The 14,838-nt window shown below is 45.0% G+C and overlaps 1 protein-coding gene across 1 annotated transcript; it reads left to right on the forward strand.

Moving 5' to 3' along the window:
* Positions 1-1,282: 1,282 nt before the first annotated feature.
* On the forward strand, positions 1,283-2,338 carry LOC122304738 (uncharacterized mitochondrial protein AtMg00810-like). The gene has a single exon (XM_043117007.1). It carries the CDS (start codon positions 1,283-1,285, stop codon positions 2,336-2,338), a length of 1,056 nt encoding a protein of 351 aa, XP_042972941.1.
* Positions 2,339-14,838: the final 12,500 nt, after the last annotated feature.

The following is a 14,838-nucleotide window of genomic DNA, read 5'->3' on the forward strand; positions in this document are numbered from 1 at the left end:
TTTTAGATTTAAATATATTTTGCTCATTCAATAAATTATTTGTTGTTGGTTGGCTGATTCCGGACTGAGTCCGAGGAGTTCGGGGGTCGGATGGATTGAGGACGGAATGCTTGGTTTTGGTTGTTTGTGATTGCTTGATTATTTGAGCCATGAGACATGAGTTGCATATTGTGTTTATGTGCATTTTGTTTTAATCGAGAAAATCGCGTTTTATTGGCGTAAATGGTTTTTGGGTGTGTGTGTCTCATGAGCCCAAGCTGGGATGGGTTATTATCTCGGTGGAGCTCCTCTGGTCACTCGGGAGTGGATAATACTGAGTGACATCCCCTGGGTTGTCGCAGGACGACGACCGGATTGCACGATACAGTAACGTTGTTGTGTCGACTCCGTGGTTCCTAGAGTGGCGGGGATTAGAGGATGGCCTGGCCAGGTAAGCGCAGGGTGGGAGTCTGGGCATCACCCGTTTAGGTGTCACATGCGTAGTCGTTACCTGCGGTGTGGCACAGAGCCAGGGTGTGCAGATGATCCCTAGGGGAGATCATGGTGCGTGCATAATCGGATTGTTTTTATGGTTTTCGGAAGTGGGCCATTTTCTGGGAAAATGACGAGGTTTGGTTTTCGAGGATTTTGATCCATTTTCTGGGAAAATGGTGGTTTGGGCCATTATCTGGGATAATGGCGAGGATGTGTTGAGGCTTTTGATCCATTTTCTGGGAAAATGGTGGTTTGGGCCATTATATGGGATAATGGCGAGGTTTGGTTTTATGGATATGTTTTTGTGGGCTAAATGGGTTTTTGGCGTGCGTGGAAAAATTATGATTTTATGGCACATGTGCATTGGTTTTTCTTTCATGCATATTGTTTGAGTTTTATATGTTTTTATCAAGTGGTGTTTGGAGTTTACTTACCTGTGGCACCATTTTTGGTACCGTAGATTTTGGTGCAGAGATCGAGGTTGAGGAGGAGGAGGCTGAGCCCGAGGATGTTGCTCCGCCGGGATGCTGATGTTATGTTTTGTATTTGGTTTAAAATTATATTTGTGTCTTGTAATATTCATTTATGTATGTTTTGAACAGCTTTGTATTAAACAAGAAAAATTCTGGTACGTAGTTATTGACTTGCTTTTCACTGCGTATTTCTCGTGCACATTTGTCGCTTATACACACACTTGGCACACGTCGGTAGGGTGATGACCCGTGATGTCATCATCAGGACGTCTCGATTTCCCCGTGTTCGTGTGTAGGGATTTGGGGGCGTCACAAAAAAGTCAACAACATCATTTATGGCATTGATAGTATATGTTGAAGTATTGTTAGCCAGTGATAGTTTACAAGATATTGAACTATTGAAGAAGTTTCTGGATGAACAGTTTACAATCAAAGACTTGGGGCCATTAAAATATTTTCTTGGACTAGAGGTAGCAAGATCTCACACTGGGATCTCTCTTTGCCAACGAAAATATACACTAGACATTCTACAAGATACTAGCCTCATTGGTTCCAAACCTGCAGCATTTCCTATGGAATCCAATCTCAAACTGGCTATTGATGATTCAGAACCATATGAAGATCCATCATCTTATAGAAAACTGGTTGGCAAATTGTTATACTTAACAATTACCAGACCAGATATTGCACATTCTGGCCAAGTTTTGAGCCAATTTCTAGCTAAACCGACAGTCAATCATCACAAAGCAGCAATAAGGGTACTTAGATACTTAAAGGCCACACCTGGACATGGTTTACTCTTCTCTTCATCTTCAGAACTTCAGTTGAAAGCCTTCTCAGACAGTGACTGGGTAGGCTGCATTGATACTAGGAAAAGCATAACAGGTTTTGCAGTGTTCTTGGGAAACTCTTTGATCTCATGGAAGTCTAAAAAGCAAGCCACTATTAGTCGATCCTCTGCTGAAGCTGAGTACAGGGCTCTTGCAACTACAACTTGTGAAATACAGTGGTTACTCCATGCACTACAAGACTTACAGATTGACCACTCTCAACCAACCCTCTTATATACAGACAGCAAATCTGCTATGTCCATTGCCACAAACCTAGTACAACATGAAAGAACCAAACACATACAAATTGATTGCCATTTAGTTCGAGAGAAGCTGCAGGAAAAGCTCATCAAGTTGTTCTATATTCCCTCTCAGCTACAATTGGCAGACATTTTCACAAAGCCACTTGGATCATTGCCTTTTCACCATACTCTTCGCAAGATGAACATTATTGACATTCATGTTCATCTTGAGGGGGGGTGTTGGAGTATTGCATCACATATTGATAATATGGAGTTAAAATCCAAAGTAGAAAAGGCTAAAATAGTCAATGAAATATAGTTAGTTAAATCTGTTATTTTGCTATAAATAGAGTACCATATTAGACTTTTAATGTACTTCTTTTCATTAATACAATTCAGTATTCTCTTCTTTTTCTCTGTTTTTCAAGTTCCTCTCTCACTTGATCGAGTTCTTATCAGTTTGTAACAACTGTTGTGTTTATCTTGAGAATTAATTGCGACTTGAAGTCATAGGAATTTAAATTTGTGAGGCTATACTTTTCTTTGGAGATCAAGTATCCAGTTGGGAGAATTAGGGATATTGTTAATTAACTTGAAAAGAGATTGTTAGGTCACCATGTGTGGTGTAAAAATCTTGGAAGTTGAAACTTATGCATCAACGGTGGGTAGCATAATCATATGTATGAAGTAATAAAGCATTAGGATCCATGAGTATTGTTTAATAGTTTTCGATGGATTCAAGGTTTAAACAGTATGGCCTATCTTGAGATTTATTTGTAAAGTGCTATTGAAGGAATTATTGTGCAAAAACTAGAGTTTTTGAGAGTACAAGTAGGTGGGTGAGTTACCAAGAGTGATTCGATTATGTCTAGGTGAAGTCAATGGTGGCTTATGGTGAGTTAGTTATTGCAAGATTAGATGTTATTCAAAATATAGGTAATGAGCTTGAAGTGTGGGATATCGGATAGAAGTTATAGGCACTCTCGTTGGCTAGTCGGGAAGGACTTGGGCCTTTTGGATATGTTCCTTATCTTTAGAAGAGACAAGTGTATTTTGAGATGATGTTATGTGTTTTCAAATTGGGGCCTGGAGGTTGATTAGTACTGGTTTCTGTCATCAATCAATGAATGTTTTTTTTTTATTTTTTTGCAGAGTGTTGGTTTTTGTTTAGGGCAGCGATGGCCAACTGAGGAATGAGTGGAGATTTGTGGTTTTTGGGAGGTAAATGATTTTCTATGGAAATGTGGTAGAAGTTTTCTTGTGATTAGGTGTGGATTGAGCTTGTACTTGATGATGTTAATTTATGAGGATATAAACTTTATGTATTTTGGCGAGTTATCAGAGTGCGCACGAAAGCATGATTTTCGGAGATACTTAGAAATTCAAATTTTGTGTTGATTTTGAGGAATTAGTAGTGATTCAAAATTTTAATGGGAGATTAATCATTTGGTCGTGCGATTTGGTTTATGGATGGTTAACTTTGGAAGTGGCTATTAGGTTACCAAAGTTGGAATAGGATGAACGTTCGGAAGGTAAAGCAGAGACGTCGTTGGGTTTAGCAATTTATGGTGTGAAGATAATAACCATTGGATTTGTTGGGAGTTATCGATGATATGTATCTCTCAATTATGTTCAGAGTTGTATCCTGTATCTATTTGGCGCTGGTGTTTGATCTTGTAAATTTTGAGGACGAAATTTGTTTTTAAGGGGGGAAGGATGTGATGACCCGTTTTTACGGGTATTTTCATTGAAGAAGTGTTTTTAATTTAATTAATATAGTAGTTTTTTTTATTTTAAATTATTGTATTTTAAATTGGTTTTATTTTATTTGATGTGGTGTTTAATTTATTTTTGTCGTTTTATGTTTTTAAAATCGTTTTCGGCGGATCAGTTTTTGGACTCTGGAAGTGAGAAATGGACCTCATTTTCTTTCTCCCTTTTTTCTTTTCCTTTTTTTCTTTTTCTTTTTCTTCTTTTTCTTTTCTTCTTTTCCTTCTTTCTTTCTTTTCTTCTTCTCTTTCCTTCTTCCCCGCGCACACACGAACTCCCTCTCTGCTTTCTCTCGTCGCCGACCTGTTCACCACCCAGACCCACCGCTCGCCTGCAACGTAGCTGACATAGCCACCACCAATCGGTTCCCCTCCGGCCGACACACCACCCCACTGATTTCCAGCCCCATCCGTGCTACTGATCACCCCCTACAACCCCTTCTTTCCGCACGATTTTGAGCCGACTCCGGCGCCGTCGCTCCACCTCCAACCACCACCTCTTCACAACTTCTTCCCCTACCTCTTGTCGTCCTAACCCACCCAATTCCGGCCCCGATCCGTTGCCGGTGCAGCTCCCACGAGCTCAACTCTAATTTGGCCTTTTTCCGCTTCCACCGCCACCCACAGCCAAAGCTCACTTCCTTTAGCTTCATAAACATCCCTAGACCATTGCCTATCAATTTCGTGCCTTGGTTTGTCCCCGTTCGAAAGTGGGTAATTTACTACCCACAGCCACAGTGTAAAATACACTGTTACGTTGCTTTTTCTCCGCCGTATGCAACGCCGTGAGCTTTCAAAAATACCTTTTAACACTGTAAGTATTTTCCAAACTCTACTTTTAGATTTAAATATATTTTGCTCTTACAATAAATTGTTGGATTGGTTGGTTGATTCCGGACTGAGTCTGAGGAGTTCGGGGGTCGGATGGATTGAGGACGGAGTTGCTTGGTTTTGTTGTTTTGTGACTGGTTGGTTATTTGTGCCTTGAGGCGTGCATTACATATTGCATTCACGTGCATTTTATTTAATTTGAGAAAATCCTGTTTTATTCGTCTAAATGGATTTTCGGGTGCGTGTGTCTCACGACCCCAAGCCGGGATGGGTTATTATCTCGGTGGAGTTCCTCTGGTCACTCGAGAGTGGAAAATACTAAGTGACATCCCTTGGGTTGTCGCTGGGCAAAGACCGGATCGCACGATACGGTAACGCTGTCATGTCGATTCCGTGGTTCCTAGAGTGGCGGGGACTAGAGGATGGCCTGGCCAGGGACGCGCTAGGCGCGAGTACTGGGCATCGCTCGTTTAGGTGTCACACGCATAGTCGTTACCTGCGGTGTGGCACAGGAGCCAGAGTGTGCGGATAATCCCTAGGGGAGATCATGGTGCATGCAATAATTGGTTTGGTTTTATGGTTTTGGATACGGGCCATTTTCTGGGAAAATGGCGAGGATATGTTGAGGCTTTGTGATCCATTTTCTGGAAAAATTATGGTTTATTGATTTGGGCCATTATCTGGGATAATGGCGAGGACTGGTTTTAAAGGTTATGTTTTTGGGCCAAATGGGATTTTGGCGTGCGTGGAAAAATGTGGTTTTTATGGGTTATGTGCATTGCACTCTTTCATGCATATTGTTGAGTTTAATATATTTTTATCTTGTGGCGTTTGGATCTTACTTACCTGCGGCACCATTTTTGGTACCATAGATTTTGATGCAGAGATCGAGGAGGAGGAGGAGGCTGAGTCCGAGGAGGCGGCTCCGCCGGAGTATTGAGTTGGAGTTTATGCTTTATAGTTGGTTTGAAACAATATTTGTCGTTTGTAATATTTTATTATGTATGTTTTGAACGGATTTGTATTAACAAAGAAAAATTCTACTACTTACTTAAGACTCTTTCGTTATCCGTTGCATGTTTTCTTTTGCACATTTGTTGCTTATACACACACTTGGCACTTGGCAATAGGGTGGTGACTCATGATGTCATCATCCGGAAGTCTCGATTTTCCCGTGTCCGTACGTGGGATATGGGGGCGTCACAGAAATGGTGGTGGAAGTGAAAAATGACAAAAACAAAGATGAGTTTGTGGGGGCTGCTCCGGCAACGGATCGGAGCTGGAAATAGGTGGTTTAGGACGGCAAGAGATAGGTGATGATGTGGTGAAGAGGTGGTGGCTGGAGGTGGAACGACGGCAGCGCTGGAGCACAAAAACGCCGCTGCTTGGAGAAGCTCAGGGCGGCTAACGGTGGCTCGGATAGAGGTGAAACTTGGTGGGGAGGTGCGCCGGCCGGAGGGGAAGATTTCTGGGGGTGGTTCTGGGCAGTGGAACAAAAACGATGAAAATAAAGGGAAAAAGAGACAGACATGCGCGGGGGAGGGGGAAACCGGAGGAGAAAAAGAAGAAAGAAAAATAAAGAAAAGAAAAAGAACACTAAAAGATGTGATGCCCCCAGAAATCGAGACGTCCGGATGGTGACAACCCGGGTCACCATCCCATCGACGGTGCCAAGTGTGTGCAGAAACAACAATGTGCACGGAATAACACGCAGCGGATAACGAAAGTCATAACTAAGTACCAGAATTGTTCTCAACGTAATACAAGCTGTTTAAAACGTACATAGATAAAATATTACAAAAACACAAATACAGTTTTAAACCAAATTTAAAGTAAGCATCAGCAACCCGGCGGAGCCGCATTCTCGGGCTCAGCCTCCTCCTCCTCCTCCTCGAACTTTGCACCAAAAGCTACGGAACCAAAAATGGTACCGCAGGTAAGTAAAACCCAAACACCACCAGATAAAAACACATAGAACTCAAACAACATGGATGCAAGAAAAACCAATGCACATGCCCCGCAAAACCACATTTTTACCACACACGCCAAAAACCCATTTGGCCCAATAAAAACATATTCTTAAAAACCACACCTCGCCATTATCCCAGATAATGGCCTAAACCACCATTTTCCCAGAAAATGGATCAAAAGCCTCAAAACCCAAAACTCGCCATTTTCCCATAAAATGGCCTGCATCCGAAAACCATATAAACACACCGGTTATGCATGCACCATGATCTCCCCTAGGGATCATCTGCACACCCTGGCTATGCGCCACACCGCAGGTAACGACTACGCATGTGACACCTAAACGAGCGATGCCCAGACTCGCGCCCCGCGCGTACCTGGCCAGGCCATCCTCTAGCCCTCACCAGCGAAGGGCCACGGAGTCGGTGAGTAGAGCGATGCCCAGACTCGCGCCCCGCGCGTACCTGGCCGGGCCATCCTCTAGCCCCGCTCCCGTCGTCGCCCAGCGACAACTCAGGGGACGTCACTCAGTATTATCCACTCCCGAGTGACCAGAGGAGCTCCACCGAGATAATAACCCATCCTGGCTTGGGCTCGTGAGACACACGCACCCGAAAATCCAATCACGTCAGCAAAACAGGGTTTCTCAAATAAAATAAATACACATGCATGCGCCATGAAAATGCAATTATCAATGCTCCAAAACAACAACCAACCATAAAACAATAAATCAAGCAACTCCGTCCTCCATCCATCCGACCCCCGAACTCCTCGGACTCAATCCGGAATCAACCAACCAGCAGATTAATTAATTGAAAGAGCAATATATATTTAAATCTGAAAATAGGGTTTGAAAAATACTTACAGCGCTATATGGCAATTTTAGAAAACACGCGGCGTTGCAAACGGCGCCGGAAAAGCAACGTCACAGTGAAAATTCACTGTGGCCGTGGGTTGTGAAAAACCCACTTTTGAACGGGGACAAACTAGGACACGAAATTGATAGGGAATGGTCTAGGGATGGTTGTGAAGCTATTGGAAGTGGTGGTTGGCCGTGGGTGGCGGCGGAAACGCCGGAAATAGGCCGGATTTCCGAAAAAGGAAAGCTTGCTCGTAGGAGCTGTTCCGGTGGTCGTTGGAAGCCGGAAATGGGTGGGTTAGGACGGCAAGGGACCGGTGATGAAGTGGTGAAGAAATGGTGGCCGAAGGTGGAGCGACGGTGGCAGAACGGACGAAAAATCGTGTGGGCTTTGAGGAGCTTTTCCGGCCAAACGGCCGGCCGGCAGGGGGAGATATTTGGTGGGAAGGTGCACCGGAGGGAGGGGGTTCGAACGAGACCGGCGGTGTTGACCACGGTGGCCGGACGGCGGCGGGTCGAGGGCGGAACCGTTTCCGGCGTGGGTGAGGAGAGAGAAGAGAGAGAGAGACCGGGGGGGCTCGAGCGGGAAGAGAGAAGAAAAAAAGAAAAGAAAGAAAAAAAGAAAAAGGAAGGAAAAAAAAGAAAGAAGGAAAAGAAAAAAAAAAAGAAAAAGGAAAAGAAGAGAAAAAATAAAAGAGCTGTAGGGAAAGGATGAGGTCCAATCCTCACTCCGGGAAAACAAAACAAACCGCCGAAAATGGATTAAAAACCACAAAACATCTAAAAGAAATAAAACACAACATCAAATAAATTAAAAGCCAATTTTAAAATGCAATTAAATTAAAATAATTAAACTAATATATTAATTAAAATAAAAACAATTATTTCAGCGAAAATACACTCAAAAGCGGGTCATCACATCCTCCCCTCCTTAAAAACAATTTCGTCCTTGAAATTGCAAATCACATAAGAAAGCACATAAACCATCTGTGATCAAGATTAAGACACATACCTTCCTTATTCGAACAAATACGGGTACTGCTCCCTCATGTCCGCTGCTCTCTCCCAAGAGAAGTCTTGAGCTAACGGATCTCCCCAAGCCACTTTAACTAAAGGTATCGTCTTGGACCTCAACTGTTGCTCCTTCCAATCCAAAATCTGCGACGGAACAACTTCATAGGTGAGATCCGGTTGCAACTGAATACCCGTTGGGTCGACGAAACGTGGCTCTTGCTGCCCAAAGCTCTTCTTCAGGGATGATACGTGGAAGACATCATGAACATCCCCAAAATAATCTGGCAAAGCAACTCTATAGGCGACGGACCCTACTCTCTCCAGAATCTCAAAAGGGCCGACGTACCTCGGATCTAGCTTCCTCTTCTTACCAAAACGCTTAACACCTCTCATGGGAGAGACTTTAAGGTAAACCCAATCACCAACTTCAAACGACAACTCTCTCCTCCTGGTATCAGCGTAACTCTTTTGGCGACTCTGAGCTGCCGCCATTTTATCTCTGATGATCCGGACTTGGCTTTGCATGTCTTGAATTATTTCGGGTCCAATTACCCTACTCTCCCCAACTTCATCCCAACACAAGGGCGACCTACACTTTCTCCCATAAAGAGCTTCATAGGAAGCCATCTGAATGGTCGCATGGAAGTTGTTATTGTATGCAAACTCAATGAGCGGCAAATGGTTTTCCCAACTTCCTTGGAATTCCAAGACACATGCTCGCAGCATGTCTTCCAGAGTCTGAATGGTGCGCTCTGACTGGCCATCTGTCTGCGGGTGATAAGCAGTACTGAACTTCAACTTAGTACCTAAAGCTGCCTGCAAACTCTTCCAGAACTGCGACGTAAACCTCGGGTCTCGATCCGACACTATACTCTTTGGTACGCCGTGTAGCCGCACTATCTCTTTGACATACAAACGGGTCAACTTACCCAAAGAGTCGGTGTTATTAACAGGCAGAAAATGAGCACTTTTCGTTAACCGGTCCACAATCACCCAAACAGAATTCTTCCCACTAGGCGTTCTCGGCAAACCCACTACGAAGTCCATCGTGATGTTATCCCACTTCCACTCAGGAATAGGGAGGGGTTGGAGCATACCTGCAGGTCTCTGATGCTTGGCCTTTACCTGACGGCACGTGTGGCATTTCTCCACATATAAGGCAACGTCTTTCTTCATTCCATCCCACCAGGAATTTTTCTTCAAGTCTCGATACATCTTTGTACTGCCGAGATGAACTGAATACGGGGCCGCATGAGCTTCCGCCATGATCCGTTCTTTGAAAACTGAGTCCTTTGGGACCACTCTGCGATCTCGGAACCGAAGTATCCCATCATTATCCATGCTATAATGCAACGGCACTCGAGATTTTCGGGACCCTTTTCCTGATGTTCAGCAGCTTCGGATCCTTTCTTTGGAGAGTTTTCAATTCTTCAAAATCGGTTACCCGAATATCAAGAACTGAAGACAAAATCTCTACTTGCTGCGAACTCTCTATAAGGAGCCTTCTCATCCCACAAAGCAACGACTCCAATTCTGACGGCTCGGCTTCATCTTCCAAATGTGACTTCCGGCTCAAAGCATCAGCAACTATATTAGCCTTCCCAGGATGGTACTTGATCTCACACTGATAGTCACTGATTAGCTCTAGCCATCGCCTTTGCCTCATATTCAGATTTTTCTGGGAAAACAAATGCTTCAAACTCTTGTGATCAGTAAATACCTCGCAAGCTTCCCCATACAAGAAGTGCCGCCAGATCTTAAGGGCAAAAACAATCGCAGCCAATTCTAGATCGTGCGTCGGATAATTCTTCTCGTGGTCCTTTAGCTGACGAGATGCATAGGCTACAACCCGTCCTTCCTGCATAAGGACACAACCCAAACCGAACTTAGACGCATCACTGAAGACTACGAATGGCTTATGCGGTTCTGGGAGTGCTAACACTGGTGCCGTTGTCAACCTGTTCTTTAATTCCTAGAAGCTTCTCTCACATTTCTCTGACCAAACAAATTCTGTATTCTTCCGAGTCAAAGCTGTGAGAGGTCCGGATAGGCGAGCAAAACCCTCTACAAATCTTTGGTAGTAACCGGCGAGCCCCAAGAAACTCCTGACCTCGCGCACTGTTGTCGGGCGCTGCCATGACAAAATGGCTTCTACCTTACTAGGATCAACTGCCACTCCACCCCGGGAAATTACTTGCCCAAGGAATTTAACTTCTTCCAACCAGAATTCACACTTGCTGAGCTTGGCGTATAGCTGGTGTTCTCTCAATCTCTCAAGTACCAGACTAAGATGATACACATGCTCTTCAACATCTCGGGAATAAATCAGTATATCATCAATAAATACTACCACAAAGGAATCCAGATAAGGTCGAAACACTCGATTCATTAAATCCATGAACGCTGCAGGGGCATTAGCTAACCCAAACGGCATCACCTTAAATTCATAACGCCCATACCTCGACCTGAAAGCAGTTTTAGGCACGTCCTGGTCTCTGATTCTCAGCTGGTAGTATCCCGACCTCAGATCAATCTTAGAGAACACGGCTGCTCCTTGAAGCTGGTCAAACAAATCATCAATCCGCGGGAGAGGGTATTTATTTTTGATGGTCACCTTGTTCAATTCTCGATAGTCAATGCACATACGGAGGGTTCCATCTTTCTTTTTAACAAATAAAACTGGTGCACCCCACGGCGACGTACTAGGCTGAATAAATCCCTTCTCTACCAGTTCTTGCAACTGAGTCTTCAACTCTTTCAATTCAGCCGATGCCATGCGATAAGGAGCTTTATGCACAGGAGCCGCTCCAGGTTCCAATTCTATAACAAACTCCATCTCCCGAACAGGGGGTAGTCCGGGCAAGTCATCCACAAACACATCGGAAAATTCTTCCACAACTGGAATGTCTACCAAGGACTTCTTCTCAGACGGCGTGGACACCATCTGAACCAAGAATGCATCCGCTCCCCATGAATCTCTCTCCTTGCCTGAATCGCCGATATAATCATCGGTTTTTCTTTTAATCTACTCCCCACAAATTCCAGACAATCACCATCTGGAAGCTGAAAGCTAATTATCCGACTTCTGCAATTAATACTCGCAGAATATCGGTATAGCGAATCCATCCCGAGGATGATATCAAAACCCAGCAGCTTGAACACCACCAAATCAGCATCCAGGAATCTTCCCTCAAAATTTAACGGGCATCCCAAAGCAACCTTGGAACACCACACCATCTCACCATCGGGTAGAGCCACTACCATAGCCTTCGGCAACGGTTCTGTGACCAAATCACACACCCGTGCAAACGTGGAAGACACAAACGATTGTGAAGCACCGGAATCAAACAAGGTACAAGCATAAAACTCATACAAACGGACTCTTCCTAAACCAAACACACAACCCATGAAATCCAAAAAGCAAAGAATAAACCAAAAACACCAAAAGAAATAAATCCAACTTAAAATTATATTAATCCATACCTGTGATTACTCTAGCATCATGGGTCGCTGGTGCCTCGTCATCCACCTCTCCGGGTGTGACAGCATAAACCCGGGCTTGCACTGTTTGTCTCGGGTTTGTCCTTCCACCGCGTCCACTTCCACGGCTTCCTTGAGCTGCTCTTGGACATTCTCGGGCAAAGTGACCCTGCTGGCCACAATTATAACATCGGGCCCCACCAGAAGGGCACTCACCCACATGGGCTCTATTACAGACTCCGCATACAGGCGCACGTCCTCCCATGCGAGCACTTGAAGATGCTTGCGGTCGAGTCCCGGTCCGCTGAACAAATTTCTGAGGCGAACCCGAGCTGCTTCCTTCACCAGAAAAACTTTGCCTCTTATGCCCTGGAGGGGAGCCCATACTCAGATTGTTTTCTCGTTCCACCAGGGTGGCCACATCCACTAATTCCTGAAAAGTGGATATCCGATGGCTGACCACCATACGGTGTATGTCATGATGCAGCCCCTCCTGGAAATGATCTGCTCGCATCTCCTCAGTGGCGACAAGATGAGGAGCAAACCGCTCAAGTTCTATGAACCTCCGAGCGTACAGTTCCACTGTCGCGCCCCCTTGGACCAGATTGGAGAACTCTCTTGCCTTTTGCTTCCTTACCGTTGCGGGAAAGAAGCGGTCATTGAACTCCTTCTTGAAACGCTGCCAGGTCACCGCAGTGAAAGATCCCAATTCAGATTCCAACAGCACCCTCTTGGTATCCCACCAATCAGAAGCGGTACCTTGCAAGAGGTAGCTGGCGTAGAGTACTTGTTGCGCCTCAGTGCATCCACACACCTCAAAGGTTTTCTCCAGATCCTTGATCCATTTTCCAGCCTGAAGTGGATCCTCATTTCCAGTGAAGTGTGGAGTCCTATGCGCCAGGAAGCGCTCATAGGTGCATCCGGCTTGCACCATGCTACTGGACCCTCCTGGATACATCCAAGGCCCTCCCTGATATGGCCAAGGACCTCCTGGTTGTGGCCAAAACCCTCCTTGTTGCGGACAAGACTCTCCTGACGGTGGATAAGGTCCTCCTGATGGTGGCCAAGGACCCCCTTGTTGTGGCCAAGGTCCTTGTGGTGGCCAAGGCCCTGTCTGTTGAGACCTCGCACTCTGCTGCATAAATTCCGTCATCTGCCGTATTGCTTCGGCTAAGGAGTCATCCCTGGAGGTATTGTCCCGTGGCTCCTGAGTATTTTTCCTTGGTCTCCCCATATTCCTACCACAACACCACTCTTGACCCTCCTTTAAGAAAACAAATAAAACCATCATAAAACCAACAAAAACAAAACCAACACCACACAGCAAGAAACAAAAGAAACCAGCTTGCAAAAACATAACCAAATAAATACAAACAAACAAACAAGCTCAAACAAATAAAACAAATAAAACAACTGTACTTAACATAATTTTTTTAAAACACAACTTTAAAAAGCATTCTGGTACTACCTACGGGACATGTGGTTTTACCCAGAGCCAAACCTGGCTCTGATACCACCTGTGACGCCCCCATATCCCCACGCCTGAACACGGGGAAATCGAGACGTCCGGATGGTGACAACCCGGGTCACCATCCCATCGACGGTGCCAAGTGTGTGCAGAAACAACAATGTGCACGGAATAACATGCAGCAGATAACGAAAGTCATAACTAAGTACCAGAATTGTTCTCAACATAATACAAACTGTTTAAAACTTACATAGATAAAATATTACAAAAACACAAATACAGTTTTAAACCAAATTTAAAGCAAGCATCAGCAACCAGGCGGAGCTGCATCCTCGGGCTCAGCCTCCTCCTCCTCCTCCTCGAACTCTGCACCAAAAGCTACGGAACCAAAAATGGTACCGCAGGTAAGTAAAACCCAAACACTACCAGATAAAAACACATAGAACTCAAACAACATGGATGCAAGAAAAACCAATGCACATGCCCCGCAAAACCACATTTTTACCACGCACGCCAAAAACCCATTTGGCCCAATAAAAACATATTCTTAAAAACCACGCCTCGCCATTATCCCAGATAATGGCCCAAACCACCATTTTCCCAGAAAATGGATCAAAAGCCTCAAAACCCAAAACTCGCCATTTTCCCAGAAAATGGCCTGCATCCGAAAACCATATAAACACACCGGTTATGCATGCACCATGATCTCCCCTAGGGATCATCCGCACACCCTGGCTATGTGCCACACCGCAGGTAACGACTACGCATGTGACACCTAAACAAGCGATGCCCAGACTCGCGCCCCGCGCGTACCTAGCCAGGCCATCCTCTAGCCCTCACCAGCGAAGGGCCACAGAGTCGGTGAGTAGAGCGATGCCCAGACTCACGCCCCACGCGTACCTGGCTGGGCCATCCTCTAGCCCCGCTCCCGTCGTTGCCCAGCGACAACTCAGGGGACGTCACTCAATATTATCCACTCTCGAGTGACCAGAGGAGCTCCACCGAGATAATAACCCATCCCGGCTTGGGCTCGTGAGACACACACACCCGAAAATCCAATCACGTCAGCAAAACAGGGTTTCTCAAATAAAATAAATACACATGCATGCGCCATGCAAATGCAATTATCAATGCTCCAAAACAACAACCAACCATAAAACAATAAATCAAGCAACTCCGTCCTCCATCCATCCGACCCCCGAACTCCTCGGACTCAGTCCGGAATCAACCAACCAGCAGATTAATTAATTGAAAGAGCAATATATATTTAAATCTGAAAATAGGGTTTGGAAAATACTTACAGCGCTATATGGCAATTTTAGAAAACACGCGGCGTTGCAAACGGCGCCGGAAAAGCAACGTCACAGTGAAAATTCACTGTGGCCGTGGGTTGTGAAAAACCCACTTTTGAACGGGGACAAACTAGGACA

This window comes from Carya illinoinensis, chromosome 3, assembly GCF_018687715.1.
Source record: "Carya illinoinensis cultivar Pawnee chromosome 3, C.illinoinensisPawnee_v1, whole genome shotgun sequence".
Classification (NCBI taxonomy): domain Eukaryota; kingdom Viridiplantae; phylum Streptophyta; class Magnoliopsida; order Fagales; family Juglandaceae; genus Carya; species Carya illinoinensis.

Bases quoted from the DNA above. Each gene is read 5' to 3' on its own strand.
- LOC122304738 (XM_043117007.1), top strand. From the start codon at position 1,283: ATGGCATTGATAGTATATGTTGAAGTATTGTTAGCCAGTGATAGTTTA.